This window comes from Pleuronectes platessa, chromosome 4, assembly GCF_947347685.1.
Source record: "Pleuronectes platessa chromosome 4, fPlePla1.1, whole genome shotgun sequence".
NCBI classification, from domain to species: Eukaryota; Metazoa; Chordata; class Actinopteri; order Pleuronectiformes; family Pleuronectidae; genus Pleuronectes; species Pleuronectes platessa.
The window spans coordinates 3917178-3939379 of record NC_070629.1 but is presented as its reverse complement, the minus strand read 5'-3'; the positions used below and the strand labels follow the sequence as shown (position 1 = coordinate 3939379).

The 22202-nt window shown below is 40.2% G+C and overlaps 1 protein-coding gene and 1 long non-coding RNA gene across 3 annotated transcripts in view; one reads left to right on the top strand and one right to left on the bottom strand.

The window, feature by feature from the left end:
• The first annotated feature begins 403 nt into the window (after window positions 1-403).
• LOC128437646 (uncharacterized) lies at window positions 404-2346 on the top strand. Of its 2 annotated transcripts, XR_008338246.1 has the most exons (4): window positions 404-1085; window positions 1213-1277; window positions 1845-1992; window positions 2229-2346. It is a non-coding gene; the product is annotated as an uncharacterized LOC128437646 (long non-coding RNA). The 2 variants fall into 2 exon arrangements; XR_008338245.1 differs by having other exon boundaries at window positions 404-1277.
• Window positions 2347-17203: 14857 nt separating this feature from the next.
• The window catches only part of cacna1ba (calcium channel, voltage-dependent, N type, alpha 1B subunit, a), a 130474-nt gene continuing 125475 nt past the window's right edge, over window positions 17204-22202 (bottom strand). The window contains exon 47 of the mRNA XM_053420375.1: window positions 17204-21555. Coding sequence (XP_053276350.1) covers window positions 21001-21555 — 555 coding nt within the window. The 3' untranslated portion in view covers window positions 17204-21000. The remainder of the gene's footprint in view (window positions 21556-22202) is intronic.

The following is a 22202-nucleotide window of genomic DNA, read 5'->3' as shown; positions in this document are numbered from 1 at the left end:
GCTACAATATAAATATAAACATGAATTTGATTTATGAATGCTTTAGATTAATATGGAGTGTATTTGTCTACCATTACTCCACAATATCAGATCAATTTGGTTTAATGTATAGTATGCAATATGACAATGTTTTCATGTTATGGAGTTGCGATTCATTTTATAAAACAATTGCTATGTTCTGTTTTTTAATCAAGGAGGATCAAAGTGAAGCTACAGGAGTTTCATTAACATCAACAACTTGGACCAAACAGTTTGTTTTGCTTGATGAAGAGCAGGAAGGGCAGCCTGGAGAGAAAGAGAAGCCGGGTTGAGCCCACTACCATCATCCACGTACCACGAGGAAGATGAGGGAGAGAAATGATCCTACCATTAAAGAGGTACTTTTAAGTTATATACCAGAAAAACCATTTTATATAATTTGCCAAATATACATTTTTATTAAATCCCCAAAGTACGCTTGCTGAAATACAAGTTAATATCACATTGAAAGAATTTTGATCAATCATGCTTCCCTGCTGTGATTGTTTAACTGGGAAAAAACAACTTTTTCCACAGGAAGGCAAGTAAATTTAAGGAATACATGTGCAAAGTTTTCCTCTGTTATGTATAATGATGACCCCCATCAAACATAATGTTAGCAATATTTACACCTTTTAATTTATACTGTTTATTTCTGTCTACATGTGTGAATTTGCCTTCATTAGTTTCAGAAAAGAGCGATGATGTATCGGTCAGTGGGCGGCAGCACGAGACTCCGCAAACTAGTCTGTAAGCAAAGCAGACGAAGGCATCGAGGTTGCGGCCTGCCATCATTGTTATTTTGCTTAAGGGACTGAATATGTTTCATGCAGAAATATTAGCATTTCCCTTATATCTACCAAAACTGCTTGTTTCACAGACTGCAGTTTTGTTTTGATCCGATGTGGTGTGCAAATACAACCGTATCTGCAATGGGTTGTGGGGCATTAACATTTGTAACTCTAATTTTGTTTTGACAGACTGTGAAAAGAACGTTGAGAACATCACCACTCTACAGGAAGACACAGTCCAGTAATGGGTGTCAGAAGTTCAGTAGTGAACGACAGGTACTGTGGGAAAATGTGTGTCATTGTTGTACAATGTCCTTTGACTCTGTTTAAACAAGGTCAACACAAAAAGGTTTGATTGTAAACTGATATCGGTACGAATTCATGTTATTCTCCTCGTCAAAAGAAACAAACAATCAAAATTACCTGCAGAAAGCCCTTGATGGACGCTTCAGCTGCATCGTCAGACTGGTGAGACAGCAAGATGCCAACTTTAATGCCAATTTATTTGTGTAACATTCTGTGACCAAATGTATAGATAACTTTTTGTAGATTGTAAAAATAGATAACCCATTTATTACAAAAAAACTACACTAGAATTACCGCACTGCGTTGTATGACTCCGCTAACCAGTGCAGTGTCCGTCTACATATTTCTACATATTTTCTCTCGTATAAATGACACTGTATCTCTTGACAACTGAAACCATAAGATGAGGTCAGTGTGGCCTTGACCTTTTTACTTTAAGACAAATACAAAGTTAGACAATCCGAAAACATGCAGTTATGCCTCCGGCGACTCGCTATTGCAGAGGCATTAAAACCGTAGTGTAGTAGATTGGATTTTATTGGTGTTACATTGGACATCTTGTATGGGTACACCAAAAAATATATTTGGTTTCACATTCTAGATGGCAATAAGCAGAGTCATCAACTCAGGAAAAATATTTCTGTAGAAAAGAAAGCCTTGTATGTGTGTATGTATACATACACACAAACGCACAATTGAGACGTTTTGTTTTTTATCATATATTCTCAGGAAGGACTGATGCATTTACTGAGACGGGACTTGAGGGCCTACTCTGCGTGCTCAGAGTTCAAGCCCAGCAGGCTGCAGCGGTCCTGACATATTCCGGAACAGCAGCACAGTCTTTAGATGACTCCTCTGAAGATGAAAACATGGCGAGGTACTTCTCCACTGATGAAGAACTGTGAGGGCTGTGATTAGCTACACTCTCTTGCTACAATGCTACTCATGCAACTCCCTGGCAGCCTTAGGAAGGCATTAGCTTGCTGTGTGGTAGCTGTTAGCTTTAGCATTTTTAGTTTTTAGTGGCCTGTCTGACGTTTATGTTTAAAAAAAAAAAATCAGAGGGAACCATCTTCATAATTTAACACTATGGTTTGTTTGTGTGTCCTTCAGTTCTTCTCAAGAGAAGCAGTACAGGTGTGCCTCAGCTCCACGGTCTCTCCTGCAACCTCCGCTCCTGATGCTAACCTCATGTCTCCATCACACCAAGCAGCAGACCTGGATTGACAGACCTTTCTCCAGAGCTGCCCCCTCCCTCTGAAACCCCCCTCTCCAAAACACTATTTGTGTAGTTTTTAAAGTATTTTTTGCATAAGAATTGTTGATCATATCATTTCCAGCAGATGCCTTAATATAATGTTTGTGCACAATAAATGACATTGATCATAACATAATGGTATTTCCTTGCACTTCTACACCATGATATTGGCAGATAAGATGCTGATTACATTAAAGCAGTGAATGCTCTTCTTTAAGCAACATAAACAAACAATGATCCAATGGATCTGAAGTAGAATGGGCACATTACATTCTGTAGAGAATGCTTCAGTTATGGAAGTCAGAAAATAACTTTCTTTATCTGAGGTTCCAGTCATTTATAGTCACAGCAAAGCACACAGGTCTGGTTGTCTAGGGACACCCATATCATATTGTTTAAGATGTGTAACATCAAATTTGTGTTTCAGTGCAAAATTAGTCATTAGTCAAGAGTTCACCCTCTTGTTTACACTAAAATTAGGTGACCCAGATGTATCACAATGCAATCTGATAAGGTCTTATGAGAAACATTCTTAACATTAAAGAAATCAACACAGAGGATAGCAATAACTGTTTGACTTTAATCCGTAGCTGATAATCAGCGGCCTGACTTATTCAAACACATTCATACTACAATGAATAAGGCAGGGGTTTCCATCAGAAATCATTTCTGGGACATTCATTTAAAAGATCTCCAGTATAAGCAAATGTGTTCTAAAATTGGTTTACATCCAAGTGTGAGGCTGTCCTGGCACATGGAAATAAGATATATATATATTGTTTGTATTAGCTTTCCCTCAGTTTAGTACTTGCACTTCTTGAAAAGCTCTATATAAATAAGATGTATTAATGTTTATACATTGCCCTCTAGTATATGTTTTCCTAAAAGTCACTGTAGATACAGAAATAACAGTATGGTTCAGGTGACAGTAAGTGGAAGCTGAAGGTAATTTCCATGTGCTCAAGAGAAACATAACGTAACGATATAGTTGATTTCTGATAGAAGGCCCTGCCTCATTCATTGTAGTATTAATGTGTTTGAATAAGTCAGGCTGCTGATTACCAGCTACTGATTTGAGTCAAACATCTATTGCTATCCTCTGTGTTCATTTCTTTAATGTTAAGAATGTTTCTCATAAGACCTTATCAGATGCATTGTGAAACATCTGGGTCACCTAAATTTTGTGTAAACAAGAGAGTGAACTCTTGACTAATGACGGTATGTATTTTGCACTGATACACAAACTTGATGTTACACATCTTAAACAATATGATATGGGTGTCCCTAGACAACCAGACCTGTGTGCTTTGCTGTGACTATAAATGACTGGAACCTCAGATAAAGAAAGTTATTTTCTGACTTCCATAACTGAAGCATTCTCTACAGAATGTAATGTGCCCATTCTACTTCAGATCCATTGGATCATTGTTTGTTTATGTTGCTTAAAGAAGAGCATTCACTGCTTTAATGTAATCAGCATCTTATCTGCCAATATCATGGTGTAGAAGTGCAAGGAAATACCAATATGTTATGAACAATGTCATTTATTGTGCACAAACATTATATTAAGGCATCTGCTGGAAATGATATGATCAACAATTCTCATGTAAAAAATACTTTAAAAACTACACAAATAGTGTTTTGGAGAGGGGGGTTTCAGAGGGAGGGGGCAGCTCTGGAGAAAGGTCTGTCAATCCAGGTCTGCTGCTTGGTGTGATGGAGACATGAGGTTAGCATCAGGAGCGGAGGTTGCAGGAGGGACCGTGGAGCTGAGGCACACCTGTACTGCTTCTCTTGAGAAGAACTGAAAGACACACAAACAAACCATAGTGTTAAATTATGAAGATGGTTCCCTCTGATTTTTTTTTTTAAACATAAACGTCAGACAGGCCACTAAAAACTAAAAATGCTGAAGCTAACAGCTACCACACAGCAAGCTAATGCCTTCCTAAGGCTGCCAGGGAGTAGCATGAGTAGCATTGTAGCAAGAGAGTGTAGCTAATCACAGCCCTCACAGTTCTTCATCAGTGGAGAAGTACCTCGCCATGTTTTCATCTTCAGAGGAGTCATCTAAAGACTGTGCTGCTGTTCCAGAATATGTCAGGCCCACTGCAGCCTGCTGGGCTTGAACTCTGAGCATGCAGAGTAGGCCCTCACGTCCCCTCTCAGTAAATGCATCAGTACTGCCTGAGAATATATGATAAAAGACAAAAACGTCTCAATTGTGCGTTTGTGTGTATGTATACATACACACATACAAGGCTTTCTTTTCTACAGAAATATTTTTCCCGAGTTGATGACTCTGCTTATTGCCATCTAGAATGTGAAACCAAATATATTTTTTGGTGTACCCATACAAGATGTCCAATGTAACACCAATAAAATCCAATCTACTACACTACAGTTTTAATGCCTCTGCAATAGCGAGTCGCCGGAGGCATAACTGCATGTTTTCGGATTGTCTAACTTTGTATTTGTCTTAAAGTAAAAAGGTCAAGGCCACACTGACCTCATCTTATGGTTTCAGTTGTCAAGAGACACAGTGTCATTTATACGAGAGAAAATATGTAGAAATATGTAGACGGACACTGCACTGGTTAGCGGAGTCATACAACGCAGTGCGGTAATTCTAGTGTAGTTTTTTTGTAATAAATGGGTTATCTATTTTTACAATCCACAAAAAGTTATCTATACATTTGGTCACAGAATGTTACACAAATAAATTGCCATTAAAGTTGGCATCTTGCTGTCTCACCAGTCTGACGATGCAGCTGAAGCGTCCATCAAGGGCTTTCTGCAGGTAATTTTGATTGTTTGTTTCTTTTGAGGAGGAGAATAACATGAATTCGTACCGATATCAGTTTACAATCAAACCTTTTTGTGTTGACCTTGTTTAAACAGAGTCAAAGGACATTGTACAACAATGACACACATTTTCCCACAGTACCTGTCGTTCACTACTGAACTTCTGACACCCATTACTGGACTGTGTCTTCCTGTAGAGTGGTGATGTTCTCAACGTTCTTTTCACAGTCTGTCAAAACAAAATTAGAGTTACAAATGTTAATGCCCCACAACCCATTGCAGATACGGTTGTATTTGCACACCACATCGGATCAAAACAAAACTGCAGTCTGTGAAACAAGCAGTTTTGGTAGATATAAGGGAAATGCTAATATTTCTGCATGAAACATATTCAGTCCCTTAAGCAAAATAACAATGATGGCAGGCCGCAACCTCGATGCCTTCGTCTGCTTTGCTTACAGACTAGTTTGCGGAGTCTCGTGCTGCCGCCCACTGACCGATACATCATCGCTCTTTTCTGAAACTAATGAAGGCAAATTCACACATGTAGACAGAAATAAACAGTATAAATTAAAAGGTGTAAATATTGCTAACATTATGTTTGATGGGGGTCATCATTATACATAACAGAGGAAAACTTTGCACATGTATTCCTTAAATTTACTTGCCTTCCTGTGGAAAAAGTTGTTTTTTCCCAGTTAAACAATCACAGCAGGGAAGCATGATTGATCAAAATTCTTTCAATGTGATATTAACTTGTATTTCAGCAAGCGTACTTTGGGGATTTAATAAAAATGTATATTTGGCAAATTATATAAAATGGTTTTTCTGGTATATAACTTAAAAGTACCTCTTTAATGGTAGGATCATTTCTCTCCCTCATCTTCCTCGTGGTACGTGGATGATGGTAGTGGGCTCAACCCGGCTTCTCTTTCTCTCCAGGCTGCCCTTCCTGCTCTTCATCAAGCAAAACAAACTGTTTGGTCCAAGTTGTTGATGTTAATGAAACTCCTGTAGCTTCACTTTGATCCTCCTTGATTAAAAAACAGAACATAGCAATTGTTTTATAAAATGAATCGCAACTCCATAACATGAAAACATTGTCATATTGCATACTATACATTAAACCAAATTGATCTGATATTGTGGAGTAATGGTAGACAAATACACTCCATATTAATCTAAAGCATTCATAAATCAAATTCATGTTTATATTTATATTGTAGCGTCCCTCAATGATGAGCTAAGCGTCTTGAACTGGTTTCAACAACCATGTATTCACCTCCCAGGTAGCACAGGCTACGGTGGGCTGTAGCATGTGGCTAACAATGGCGTATTAGCTCATGAACAGCGTCCATAGTGTGGATTGACGGACTCTCTCCGCACTCGGACTGTAAACCTAGATCGTAACGATCTTTAAAAACAATAAACTACTTACCTGACAGAAGGAAGATGACATCGTGGTCTTCCAAGCGCTCCATGTTTATGACGCAGCGCTGAGTTAAAGGACTGGTTGTTTACAAATAGGGTTTTTACGACAGCCACACGTCATGTCCGCTCGCGCACTCGGTCCGGTCGCGCACTCGGGCCGGCCTCGGTATGAACAGACTCGCTGGATCCTTCTCATTAGAGATGTAATCTAGCCTCAAATATTACTATTATATAACATGAATAACATTCACGATCACTGAAGGACACCACGCAGGGACTGTGATTTAAACACCAAGCTGCGCCGTGGTGGCATGGCAACCATCATAGCAACGATAAAAACATGCGTGATAACTATTAAAATATTTATCATAAGCACGAACTGGCTGAAGACTGTGGAAGCAAAGAGCACATTTCTCGCTAGAAATGGTGTCAGAATGTATTTTTATGCCCAAACTAAGTTACAAAATTATATTTTTATCTGAAAAAACAGGGAATCTCCGCCATGTTTTCCTCTCCGCAGACGGGAGCTTGAGAGTCACGTGACGTGAGAACACGCCAATGCAAAACAATGGGAGGACTAAATGTTACCATCTCACAATCTGGCCTCTCAGATTGTGAAATGGTAACGTCGGTCCAAGTGGACCGACGTTACCATTGAACGTTTTCTGATGAGACTGGGTTGTTTAATAGACACGCCAACGCTGTCAGTGTTTCCCCTAGCTCAGGGGCAGAGGTGTTAAAAGTATTCCCATTCATTACTCAAGTAGAAGTATAGAAACTAAGGTTTAAAAATACTTCTGTAGAAGTTGAAGTATCAACTCAAGCTTTTTACTTCAGTAAAAGTGTAAAAGTAGTGGTTTCAAAGCTACTTAAAATATAAAAGTAAAAGTAATGTAAGGGGAATTTTTTTATGTAAATACATTAAAGTACCATATTTGTAATACTGAGTATTAACATGCGTTTCATGGAGCGGAAGACATAATAACTAGTTGGCAATAAGTATTGTAATAGTGCAAAAAGTCAAACTTCAGTGGAATGTTATCAATAACCTTTATTGAAAGAGACCTTGAGACCTTTGGACTAAATCCTGTATGTACAACAACACTACCGATAGGCTTTGTTCAGCCGCAAAAGCAGCAGGTTCTCAAAGTTATTTGAGCCTATGCATGCTCTACCTGGTCTGAAGATGAGCTCTGCAACACTCAACAGTCTTTCACAGGCTGCTGAGGCCCTGCCCTTTGTACACACCACCCGTCGCTACTACTGATTGGATGGTTTGGTTTCCGTAGGTGAACCTGCGGAAGGATCATAACCGGTACAGCCGGATTCGACTGCATGGCACCCAAAACCCCCCCACAGGTGCTTAGGGATGGGCAAAAATACATCAAAATGTATTTTGATATAAAATACAAATTACCCCTCAAATAAGTGTATTAAAATAAAATACGAAATACTGGTGCCAGAAAATGTAACAAAATACAATACATGTATTTTGTATTTTGAAATATAGGAAATACTTTTTCTGGATTTTCCGTTTTCTCACAATTTAGTATAGCAGAGAATTCAGGTTTGGGCTATATAATGTACACAAAGCTCTGGTGAACCCCACAAAAAGGAAGAACAGTCACAGAATGTCAGTGTAACTATGCAAAGCTATTCAAAGACAACAACATAAACTTTGGCTTTGTATCAACAAGAAAATATTTATCACACAACAATAGCATCACACATTAGGCCTATGTATACTATAAAAGCAAAATATAGAATTAAAACCAGTTTTACACAGGTAAAGAGCCTAAATAAATTACTGTACATCAGGTTCTGCACTGAAAAATAAATAATAATAAAAGGTAAATAATAGTAAATCAAATCAAAAGTGAACAGGTAACTTAACAAGTCAGTAGCCTACTTACTTCTCTTTTACTGAACCTTGGCCAGTGGCATGGTAGCCTACTTATTTCTCTCTTACATTGGCCAGTGGCATTGCAGGCCACATAGTTCTATATTAAATGGTAAATGGCTTTGTATTTATTTAGAGCTTTTCTAGTCTTGATGGCCACTCAAAGCTCTTTACAGTAGTTTTACATTCACCCATTCACACACACATTCATACAGTGCATCTATTCACAGCACTTAGTTATTCTATGGGGGGCCATTTGGGGTTCAGCATCTTGCCCAAGGACACTTCGGCATGCAGATGGGTCAGATTGGGGATCGAACTGTCAGGTTGGAGGACGACCACTCTACCCCTCAGCCACAGCCGCCCATGTATTACAGTGTTAAGTGTCTCATACAGGTTCACACTGACATCTTTATGACATAATAATCCTTCCAGTTTGGTTCTTGAGACCCAACCCATGAGTAGCCAATTTAGTTGCCTTTAAGAACAACTAACTTTTAAAATATTTCTGTTGTTACCCGCCTCCTGTGCAGATGGAATATTATTCCTGCAAACGAGAACAGCCTCTCAACCGCAGCTGAAGAGGGGAGGGTTATGTTAAATGGAACAAAAAGGAGCTTGATGAGTGGTTACTGCTGAAAAGAAAGCAGGTCTTTTCTGGTGTCCTCCAGAAAACGAAGGGTCTCTATCTTCGCTTTGCTGTGGCGTGTGATCTCCTGTCTTTCCTGGACTTAAGTTTCTTCAGCTGAGAAAGCAAAGAAGTCATCTTCCTCATCATCTTGGAGGTTGGAGGAAGCCGTTTCACTCTCTGCCACCAGGCCAAGATCTTCAACATAAGGTGGTGGATTCGTCTCTAACCCTAACCCTAACTGTTTTTTGATTTGTGGAGAAAGTATTTTGAGTATTTTAAATACAAAATTACTACACTCTAAAGTATTTTGTTACAAATTACATTCGATTTTTGATCGGTCCTATCAAATACAAATTACAAAATATTCTCAAAAGTAATGAAATACGTATGTCAAATACAAGTAATAAAAATACTGCCCATCTCTGGTCGTACACAATATGAATGATGTGTACACAGTTGTAGCGATGGTGGATACTTGTGTATTCAAAACACATGAGTTGTTAAAAGACCTACCTCGTACATAACTACCCCTCAAGTAGATAAACTACAGGTCTATTAGAAGAATTTAGATAAACCATTAATATTATAAGAAGAGAATTTCCCTCTCAAAGAGAGGAACTGTCTCTGTTTACACCTTAATCCTAATATAGCTTAAAAACACAAAGCAAAGAATTCAATAATTTCAACATGCATCAGTAGACATTCAATTATCTGAAATAGTTTTAATAAAACATGCACTTGTCAAAGTCTAGGTGTGCTATGTCTTGAAAAATAGCTTCGGATTCCTATCACTTGTCTGTGCATATGTACTAACTTTCTGGAGGCCAAGTATGAATTAGGAAATTTGAGAATGGATTTAAAAAAAAGAACTGAACGGGATGCATCACAGTTTGCGTGTGTATGTTGGGGGGCGCCAATTTGAAATCTCGCCTAGGGCGCCAACATTGCCAGGGCCGGCCCTGTGTGTGTGTGTGTGTGTGCTTGTGCGTGTGCGTGTGCGTGTGCGTGTGCGTGTGTGTGTGTGTGAGTGTGAGTGAGAGAGAGATGTTGGGGAGCTGTGCTAGCTCAGGAGGTCAGGCTGCAGGCCGACTCTCGGCACTGGATTCAACAGCTTTATCTACTCGTCTCCGAGGAGGGAGAGACCCCTGACTCCGAACAAAGTGTGGAAGGGATCCATCTGCAGAGAGGAGGACGCTTGATGAGAAAAAATGGACGATGTCTTTGGGCGTTATTACAGAATGTAAGAAAAGACCGTGACAGAGATTTGAAAGATGCAAAAAATTGATGTTGTGCATAATGGAGGCAGAAACAAGAGATTAAATTTAAGCGATGACAACAAAATAAAAGATTTGATATGAAATCTTGTACTTAAGAGCTTCCTGGTTTCACATTCATGAATGTGAATGTGAGCTGTTCTATGATAGTAAACTGAATACAGGTCGACACAAAGTTGTATGTAAAATAAAATTCCTCCTATATTTATATACACGACAAATCTAGCGACTTTTTCTGGTGATATTGGAGACTTTCTGGTGTTTTTGGAGACTGATGTGAGAGCACGTATCGTTCTGCAGTGACTGACATGGGGAGAGGTGGTGTACTAGTGGCAGAAACTTGGACTATGGGCAGAAAAGGTCTCTGGTTCGTCTCTGGTTTGACTCCACGGAGAAAAAACAAAAAGACGAACCTGGATTGATCTGTCCAAAAATCCAAGAGGATTCTCCCTACCCTGTATAGTGCCCCTGAGCAAGGCACCTTACTCCCCCAACATCTGCTCCCCGTGCGCCCTACATGGCTGCTCACTGCTCTGTGTGTCCTGCACCAGATGGGTTAAAAGCAGAGGTTAAATTTCCCTACATTGCATGAGTGTGCCTGTGCATGTCTGTGCATGTGTTTGGGACAAATAAATGCATCTTAATCTTAATCTTAATCCTCAACGAGCAGCAGGTGCTGCCGTGAGCCCCTTCGCCGTCCCAATGCACTCTCAGGCGGTCAGTCTCCCAGTAGCCTTGCGCAGCAGTCCCAACTGCAGGCAGAGCGGAGAGGAGACCCACGCTCCGCATCCTCCAGACTGCAAATGAATCGTGCGTGCGCAAAGCCGCCGCTGATCTGGCTTACAGAGCGGGATGTAAGTGTCAATGTATCTTCACTGTCACTGGAAAACATGAGTCATTGAGTTCAGTCTCTTCATCGATGCAGAGTTCACATCGTGATGCATCTAAGAATCGAGACATTTCCAGACATCTAGTGTGGGACGTGGTGTAACTGAACCCTTTCAGGACCCTGAAAAAACTAAAAAACTTATAAAAAACAAAAGTTGCACTCTTGGATAATTTTGCTGGTCCAAAGCCCGGATAAAGGACGAGGGTTGGACGTAGAGCTAGCAATGCCGCCCCACTTAACAGCCTTTTGATTAAATTTGATATTCTAACATTTAATAATACAGGACAAAATGGATTTATGAGAAGAAATGGTCTATTTCAATGGCAAGGTAAAAAAACTAAAACAATAATCAACAGAAGAATACGGATATAACACAATAATATTTATCAGTTAGGCGTTTAACAAATCGTTTATAATGCTTTAGATGCAACAGGGACGTCTGAGTGCAAATTAACGTGTTTGACAAAGCTAATAAATGTTAAATATTTCAGAAGCCATTTTCACAGAATCTGTTTTGTTTGATCTGAACATAACACTGGGAATCCTCTTCACACAGAGTGAAGACAAACGCAACCCTCTGCCTACAACGGCAGCACAACCCGGCAATGATCCACGTGGATTTAAATAAGCTGAGCCTGTGGATAAGACATTAAACGAACCGATGATGAGACACCATCATGTGTTCCACATCCTCCTGTCTCCTTCCCCCATTGCTTTCCTAAATAACAATCTCTCTGTTCTGTAGAGCAGTGATTTTCAACCTTTTTTGAGCCGCGGCACATTTTTTTAATTTACAAAATCCCGGGGCACACTACCACACAAAATGACACTCTGTGGCCTAACTCAGTACATATAATACATATAGTTAGTAATATAGTTTCTAAATGTATTTACACTCACTCAGTGTGAAACCTTGGCCTGTTTAGATGAACACAAATCTGATATCCTGGCAGGAATGGAAGAAAGACAAACACAAAGCTCTTCCTCAACAGCTCTCATTTTCTCTCTGTTTTTAGTTTTTATCGCAGTCTTATTGCGGCTGCGTTGCACATCTCCTGCTGCGCACATCTGTGCCGGTGCACATCTCCTGCTGCACAGACATAAATAAAAAATATATTTACAAAAAAAAATATATATTTAAATCAAATTAATAAGAAAATGCGCGCGCACATCCTGCGGCGCACATCCTGCGGCGCACATAAATAAAAAATGTATTTACCAAAAAAAAAAAAATTATCTGCAGCGCACATAAATACAAAATATATTTACAAAAAAAATAATTATTAAATCAAATTAATAAAAAACTGTGCGCGCACATCCTGCGGCGCACATCTGCTGCGCAGATGTGCGCACATCTGTGCCGGTGCACATCCTGCGGCGCACATCCTGCTGCGCACATCCTGCAGCGCACATATATAAAAATGATATTTACAAAAACATTTTTTTATTAAATCAAATTAATAAAAAAGCTGCGTGCGCACATCCTGCTGCGCACATCCTGCGGCACACATGCTGCGGCGCACATACATAAAAAAAATGAAGTCGTTCCAATATGCTATCAATCTATCTATATATGGTGGTGTAGTTGAGGGCGGCGGTGGCGGGCGGCGGGTGCTAACCAGCTTTGGGGGGGCCCAGCTTGCAAAAGTTTGAACCCCTGGTTTAGACTAAAACTATTTTATTATCCATTACTAAAAGAGAAATTACACCAAAGACAAACTAAATAAAGAGGTTAGGAACAAAACATAAACACAAACAGTCCACGCTCACATTCACACCTCTGGACAATATGAAAAGCTGAATGAATCTATTCAGAATATCCTAGATACTTACTGTCCCAGTACATACAGTGATGCTGTGTGCACGGTGCTTAGGGTCTCGCGCTGCACCCCAGGGCCAGCGTGTCTCTCCCGAGGCCGGGGTTGTGTTGGTGTGGCACGCGAGTGCTCTCCCACCTACCCCCCCACTCCTTCTATTTTTCTGTCTCCTCCACTTCGTCTGAGCACTGTCCACGACCGTGCGGTGCCTCCTTCTCCGCTCTTCCACCCACCTCCCTGCGCCTTTGCCGGCCTGCTCCGATGGCCGACGGACACGACAGTGAGGTGAGTCAGTGGAGGCGGGGGGATGGCGGATGCTGCGAGGACGGTGCCGCACGCCGCACGCAGCTCTGGCTTTGCTCTCCTCCTTTTCGGAACCCCTCCAGTGCGGTTGTGTGGCAGCCTCGGCCTGGTCGTCATCCCGTGCTTGCGGCAGGCATCCAACTCAAACTCTCCTCCTTTTTTTTTTTGTGTGTTTATGAACGATGATAAACCGGAATTAAAACAAGCCGAAATGAAATAGGAGTAACGAGGCTATCTTTAAAATGTAAGGAGTAGAAAGTACAGATATTTGCGGGGAAATGTAAGGAGTAAAAAGTCGTCTGAAAAATAAATACTCCAGTAAAGTATAGATACCAAAAATTTCTACTTAAGTAAGGTAACAAAGTCAAGCTTGAAAAGCTCAGCTCACACACATGTTGTGGAAAACAGGAGCCATGTCCAAATAGCTTTGTTGGCCAGATTGGGGAACTCCTTGGCAGCAGATAACCAAAAACTGTCCAAAGGAAGATCAGCAAAGTTTAGCTTTAAACCACGATCTTGTTTCAGTTCAATGAGTTCCTCTTGCTCCTGTAAAGTCATGTCCTTTCCAGCAACTGATGCTGAGCTGTATGGGTCCCTAACCCAGTCAAGACATTCTGTGAAGGCTCAAGAGAAATAAAATGAAAACTTCTCCTCAAGAGTTTCAAATGTGTGCCTATCACCTCGCACATTGCAGCAGTGTTGACATAATGCCTTTTCTCAGTCAGTAGGAACATCTTAAGGTTGCCACGCTGCACATGTTTTTGCCAGAGCTGCACCTTTAAACAGAATCCATTTATTTGATCAGTGCTTGTAAGCAGGTTTTCATTTCGGCCTTGCAGCTGTGTGTTCAGTATATGAAATATATCAGCCAGGTATGCCAGCTTTGGACACCCCTCAGTAGTTGCAAGCAGCTTTGAGTAATCGGAACCTCTCAATTGTCAGAAATATTTTCCATCCCCTGGAATAGAAGAGTATTACATTATCTGCCACACTTTATTACAGCACAGACCAGGGGTGCCCACACTTTATAGGCCTGTGAGCTACTCATGAAATGACCAGGTCAGCAAGATCTACCGACCAAATAATGGTCGGTAGATCCCCCCCCCCCCCCCCCCACATCGCGCACATCCTGCGGCGCTCATAAATAAAAAATATATTTAGAAAAACATTTTTTTATTAAATCAAATTAATAAAAAAACTGGGCGCACATCCTGCGGCGCACATAAATAAAAAATATATTTACAAAAAAAAAAAAAATTTAATCAAATTAATTAAAAAAAATGCGTGCACATCCTGCAGCGCAGATGTGCGCACTTCCTCCGGCGCACATGTCCTGCGGCGCACATAAATAAAAAATATATTTACAAAAACATTTTTTTATTAAATCAAATTAATAAAGAACTGCACGCGCACATCTCCTGCTGCACAGATGTGCGCACATCCTGCCACACATTCCTGCGGCGCACATAAAAAAAAAATATATTTACAAAAAAAATAATTATTAAATCAAATTAATAAAAAAACTGTGCGCACACATCCTGCAGCGCACATCTCCTGCTTCGCACATCTCCTGCTGCACGCACATAAGTAAAAAATATATTTACAATTTTTTTTTGATTAAATCAAATCAATAAAAAAAATGCGCACGCACATCTCCTGCGGCGCACATCTCCTGCGGCGCAGATGTGGGCACATCCGGTGGCGCAAATAAATAAAAAATATATTAACAAAAAAAAAAAAAAATCAAATTAATAAAAAAACTGTGCACGCACATCCTGCGGCGCACATCATTTTTCGCGAACGTTGAACTTAACGAATCAGTTTTCATATGATGAACGTGAGTGAACGTCACGTTCATTTTTTAAATCATCATCGTATCAAGCCAGGGGCGGCTCCTGGTACAGGCGACATAGGCGGTTTCCTAGGGCGCAAAATGCCGAGAGGGCGGCACAAGAGGCGCGCAGAGCCTCCCGGCTCTGCGCGCGTTCCACAGAGGCTTGATTTAAAGAACTACTGAGAATACATACAGAGTCAAAAGTACATCTCAGGTCTTTGACGTCCTGAGTCAACTCCAAGTCCTTAACTTAATGTTTTGTTTCCTTCATTATATAGCCTTCAATACAGTTACTATTTGTATGATATATTTACATATTTTTGACTCTCAAATAGTGTGTCTAATGTATGATTACTTGGTATAATTATTTCTTTAAAAATAGTCTGGTGACAAATCTAGAGGGATGTGGTCTTTGACCAGATGCAATCTAAGGAGATGCTGTTCATGTTCCGCTCAGGACTCGAATCGACTTTCAAACAGAAAAGGTATTATCAGCTTGTATAGTTACTAAAAGTGATCATCAAACTAGTTTTCTAAATTATAATACAGTTCTGCTTTTATCTTATTAAACATATCACAAAATAAGGCTATTTAATGTATTTATGATGTAAATGCTTCATGTTGGTTTAGTGTGCTATACTTTTATTTTATATAATTATATACTTTCTTTAAATTAAATTAATCTAATTACTTTTGTTGTCCTCTGTTCAAGTAAGTAAAAAGGGACAAGTCCCTGAACCACGGAGAACATCTGTGCAGAGACTTGCAGATGCTGCTCACAGACACTTCTCATCCAGTCCGACAGAGCTTGAGAGGATTTATCAGGAAGACTTGAGATAAAGTGCACAAAATATTTTCACTGTATCATAATGAATTATGGGTAGTAGATAGATTCAGCTAATAAGAGGCCGCATAATTTTAACTCTTTTTTATTTCAAGGAACTTTGCTTCATACAAAATGTTAGAAACAACTGTAGAATTCAAAGTCTGGCAAAGAAACATAAAATCAGGCAAACAACCATTTCACTGAATCCCAAGACCCAAACAAAGGAATGTCCCAGCTCTGCTGCACGGGGGGAAACTCTCAACAATGGTCAATACTGTAGTTAATAGAAATGTGTCTTTTTAGCGAACCCCACAGTTTATACAAAATATTAAAAATCAACAACAAAATAACACATGGTATCTAAAAGTACTAAGATTTCTACATGCACATACATTGTTAGAACATGCAAACTTCTGTATTTTATCAAAAAAAGCCACATCTATAGTAGTGGCCAATAGTATGCAGAAAAAAATAGATTGGAACGCTCCAAATGTTTGGTGGCCAATTGGTCCAGACTTGGACACAGACACTGTGGGGTCCAAACATAAGAGATCACTTTCCAAGAATGCACGGTGTCTTTTGAAGCTACACAGAGACCATAGATTTAGAAGGTTCAGGTGCTTTGATTATTGTTCTGCCATAGTCGGACAAAACCTTTCGAGTAACAAATGGGTTCTCTCTTCATCAGAAAGTGTTCCTGTCATTGATAAAAAGAACGACTTTGACACTACTCAAGGTTGATTCATCAAAACCCTTTTATTAAAACCTAACAAGAAACACCACCTCCCATTTTCAGCCATGGAATTTCCATTTGACATTGTCAAGGTGGGTTAATGTTATGCATGCAAATATAAGTATAAAGTTGCCTAAATGTTCTGTTTCTTGTTTACACTTTGTGCCCTTATGTATTTTACCTTCTTTTTTTCTCTTCATTTTTTTTCAAGGCATTTTCTAGAAAACATTTGGTCACACTCATGCTGAAGCCTGAATCTGAAGAGACCAACATGAAGAAGCTACAGAATGGATGGAGAAGTGGGTTTGTCTTGTTGCATATCTGTTGTGTTGTGTCTGGCCCTTGTAGTGTCCCCCCCCCCCCCCCCCCCCCCCCCCCATCCTCCACCTGCTGCTGCAGATTATCCCAGTTTCACCACAGACAATCTAATGGTGACATCAGCCATGTGCACAAAGTAAAGTTGCATATAACATTTATGGTTTGTGTGTGAATCCAGCCCACGTATATGTGAGCAGAGTGGTTCCAGGTGTGGACACAGTCCTTACAGATGGTGAGAAGGTGTTTTTCTAGAATTCTGACAGCTGCAGAACTTCTCCCTTTAAATTGGAAGCAGAGGTGAGTAAGGCAGCAAGCCTTACTGGTGTCAGCTCTGTGGATTTCAGGAATTGTTTTGTTTTTCATTTATCTTTAGGTGACAGTCTAACAGAGCCAAATGACATTTAGTTTTTTATTAGAGTCTCGGTATTAAACGCAGTAATTATATCCGATCACACGTGACAAACCTTCTTCTGTTGTACTTTTAGTTCTAAAGGTTGTCCTACATTTCCTTGAATTCATTTTGACAAGCCCCAGAAGAAGGTAGTAAGTCTTTAGTTAGCTGAGTCCCAATTCCTTACAGCATAATGATAGTTTACAGTGTGTTTGGCGTCATCAGTATACACTGTAGTTTGTCCACCAGAAAGGATCCACTACTCCTTATACCTTAATCTAACAAGTCTGTATTAAACTGTTTTATATCTGCCAACAACTGGTTTCAAACAAGAAATCTGTATTTTACAATTTTTACTTTTAGGAAGGTCAACAATCCAAACTGCCAATTTGGAATGATACTGGCAGTTGAATTTAGCAGAAATAATAAATGTTTTGGGTATTTATTCAAGTTTTTTTATGCCAACACCTCACAGTTGTCGTTATTTACTTGACCTTTTTCCTATGCAGAGAGATAGTACAATAATTTTCACTTTCTGTAACATTGCAAGATGAGGTATTTTTCCACATATCAGATGATATGATTTGATATTCATGAGTATGTGCTATTTGGAGCAGATCCAAGAAAAAATCCCGATCTAATGAATTTATTGGGGTTGCATAAGAGAATTGATTTAAGCGGAGATATACATCCTACTGAATGCCATTCTAGTTATACTTCAAATGCTCGAAAATAAGTCTCCAATGTACATTTCTTTGTCTATCAACACCACAACAAAAGTTCAGGAAGAGTTACATGATCAAATTTTTGAGTTTTTTCAGCGTGAACACTGTATGAACTGAAATCCAGATCAGTTTGAATATGGTATGGATTTGGGACATAGCTAACAATGCAGGTGTGTTGTTAGTGTGAGTGGAGAAGTTAGTCACTCTAAACTGTTTCCTCTTGTGTGACCTTTGAACTCCAGCACAAACTGGCAGCTCTAGAAAAACTGAACCTTTTCATTCCCACTCCAAATCCTGATGTTTTATATGAAGGAATTAGTTTGCTGTAACTAGTCCTGCAGTCAATGTCCATGGTACAGTAGCTGCTGGAAATACATGGCATGACATTACAGGATCCATGTTGTTGTTTTTTGTTTTTGCCAGAAGTGAAAGAGAGAGTGAAAAAACAAGAAACCAAACCATACATCAAACTGGATCAATAAATGCAAAATATATCAGATGCCTACCGATGTTAATTTTAATCCACACACACACACACACACACACACACACACACACACACACACACACACACACACACACACACACACACACACACACACACACACACACACACACACACACACACACACACACACACACACACACACACACACACACACACACACAGACACACACACACAGAACAGTCCAAAGACAGGAGCTTATCAGGCTCCCTCTGTGACATCCTTTCCAATACACATATAGAAAAGAGCTGGTCAGAGCAGGTGCTTGAACAGGTCTACAATCTAAACATGCACAACGTGTTACTGGCATTAATTTAACTGGATAAATATCTTTAAGCAGTTTTCAGAGCATTTCCACAATGTTATTCTGGCTGCCCCACCTACACGTAGTTTATCAAAAACAAGAAAAATAATCAACGTTCAGAAGGTAATTTTTCGATTCCTGTCTTTTCAACGTACTGTAGGTTATCGTCTCTCGCTCTCTCTCTCCTCGCAGATAAGGCTTTCTTTATAACATGTTTTCCGGCAGAGCTACATCCAGAAGTAACCAAACATCTACTCAAGTGTGGATGCATTAGAAAACAGTTGACATTGCATCTTTTTCTACAGTATATCTAAAAGGATAGGCACTTCGTCATAAAACATCGCAAGAAACATTAGACCTGAAACGATGGCAAACTGGAAGCAGTTCACATAAAACACACCTTTGATGTTTTGTTTTCATGTCGTACAAAAACAAATGGCTCAAAGAAAAAAGAACATCTACAAGAAAAGTTTTTATAGAAATTAAATCTGTCAGTTGGTTACTTTTGCTTCTCTCTTCAAGTTTGCAAGAAACAGGAAACAGATAAACAATGGCCGCAGCCTGTGTGAAAGCACATTCTGAGGAATGTCAGAAAGGATTAAGCATGATCATAGAATGGTACGGTCCTACACTAAAGAGCATCACAGCCATTTGTACGGTGTCATAATGTCTTTGAGGTTATTTATTTCCAAATATTTCACTGAAGGACTGACTGCTTTTTGTCCCGTTTCAATGTCGGCAGTGCCATCACTTTGTGTTGAACCTGCCATAGTGACTCTCAAACGCACTTCAGCGACTGTTAGAATCAATAGCAAAGTTTAACTTAAAAAAACGAGGTGCTCTGTTATAAGGTATGTTGTGCTGTTGGGTGTAATGATGAAGTGTCTGTTTAACTCCAGTTCAACAGCGCTGTTTGGTTCTATGTGTTAATCTGAATTGAGTGAGCAGCGTTCTCAGTTCATCATGTTTTGTTTTCAAATGTCTTTGCAAAGGTCATTTCACCTGGTAAACAGATCAGATCATGTACAACTTAAAAATTGTCCAAATCTAGCAATGAAACCGAAGTAGTTCTAGCCCAATGAATGTTTTAGATTTTTTCAGCTTTTTGTTTTGCTTTGACAGCCTTTACTGTTCTGACTCTTATCATGTGAATAGCATTTAGCAGATGAAGATATTTTTCTCATGATTGGATGGAAAGGAGCTTTGCTGCTGGAGTTTCATTCTCTGCTGATCAGAAACACGAGTCCAAATGAATGCTACTGTTGCACCGTGTCTGCTGGGTGTAGTTAGTTAACGCGTTAGCCTTGTCAACTTGATTCAGTGATAGTACAATAATGTTATGTTTACAGTTTGTTGTGCTGCCTCCAAATGTCAGAAAAAACTTGAATGCTGCTTTTGGTTATTGTAAAATATTTTGCCAAAAACTAAATGGAACATCCTTTAGAACAGAAATACATAGCATTGTGTTTTCTTAAATTGTTTCCCTGGTATACACACAGTACTTATGAATGACACATAGCAGGTCTGCTGGTCTATCTACTGTACACCATTAAAGCAAAGAGGTATTACCATTGTAACATACATGTACATTGTGTTTGTACTGTAATGCAGTTTGAGGGTCGATATGATGGTGTCAACAAAACACCGAAGTCAAAGCAAATCAAGGATAGCTACTGAAAGATACATGTATCTGACTACTGCTCAGTTTGTTGATGCTATGTGCCCTTTGACAAAGATGATGATGTCTTGATCACATTCAAATATAACCCATTTGAAGCGTTCTCATTTTATAGATGTTCTCCCCAACCTTAGCTCACTCAGTTAGGATTCAAATACAGCATTAAACACACAGTGACAATGTAAACTAAAGCCTTTAAAGACGATGATAAAACTCATCACAGTTCCTCAAAATGCATTAAAAAGGTTGGTTTAAAGCCATGCTAGCACCATTCATCCTCCTCTGCCTCCTGGTAATACCTGGGTGCCCTGACGCCAGAGCCTGGGCTGGTGTTGCCCCCAAAGCTGAAGTGGTACCCATTGGGCACCCCAAGATTCTGCTGTGGAACCGGAGGCAGGGCTCCCATCATGCGAGGCAGTGCGGTCCAAGATGAGCGTCCGGTACGGGGGCTGGGCGAGAGTGACGCCACATCCTGGAAGATGTCCAGCTGGTCCCGGAGGCTGCTGTAAGGGCTGCCCAGGGCATCACCTTGGCTCCGGCCCAGGAAGGGCTCGGAGCATATACGAGTGACGGGGCAGGGGATGTGGTGGGAGCTGCTGTGCCGGAGGGCGTTGTGCTCCGACAGGCCGCGGCTCAGCCGGCCGGGACTCACAGAGGCCTGGCTGGACACAAAGTGCACGGGGGAGGAATTGGCAGTCTTGTAGGCCACCCCTGGCCGTGGGGTAAGGGGGGTCGGGGGGAGCTGTCGACGTCCGCGGCTTGGCGTGCTAGAACTGGAACTCAATGCCATTGGGCTGCCTTTAACCCAACCACTGCCCTAGATGAAAATTGGACAAGCAAATTGAAACGAGAGAACGATGACCAAAATATGTAAGAGTGAAAAGGTAAAGGGAAGGAAACAGGGACAGGGAGGAGGAAAGAGGGAGGAAAGGAGAAGAAAGGAGAGACACCAAAATACGATGTCACAAAAGATGACAGAAAAAACGAGGGACAGAGCAAAGACAGAGAATGGAACGAATGGAAAGGTAATGGCAGACAGACAAAAAGGATGGAAAATGATGAAGAGAGAAAGTGGGAAAAGAAGTGAAAGGCCATGAGAGGCTGCACTACAGGCAGAAAGAGAGACCGTATTAAGAGCATGCAGAGGAATCACAATAACACCTCAACAGTCAACACAGTATCTGCACCATGCTGCTCTAAGGTTGCACTGCTATATGAGTCATCTTATTGTTTAATATGCAGATATGTAGCATGTAGCAGTGTAAAACACTGTGACTCACCTCAATTATTTAATATAGAAATAATTTATTGCACAAACATGCACACAAAATTTTCTGTTCAAACCATTTTGATGATGTCAGCCCCCTGTTGATGCCACACAATCTACTGATCTGGTGTGTATGGTAGTAGTAGTTTGTTTAATGAGTTCCTGATTTGTGTGCTTAACATTGTCATGTATTTCTC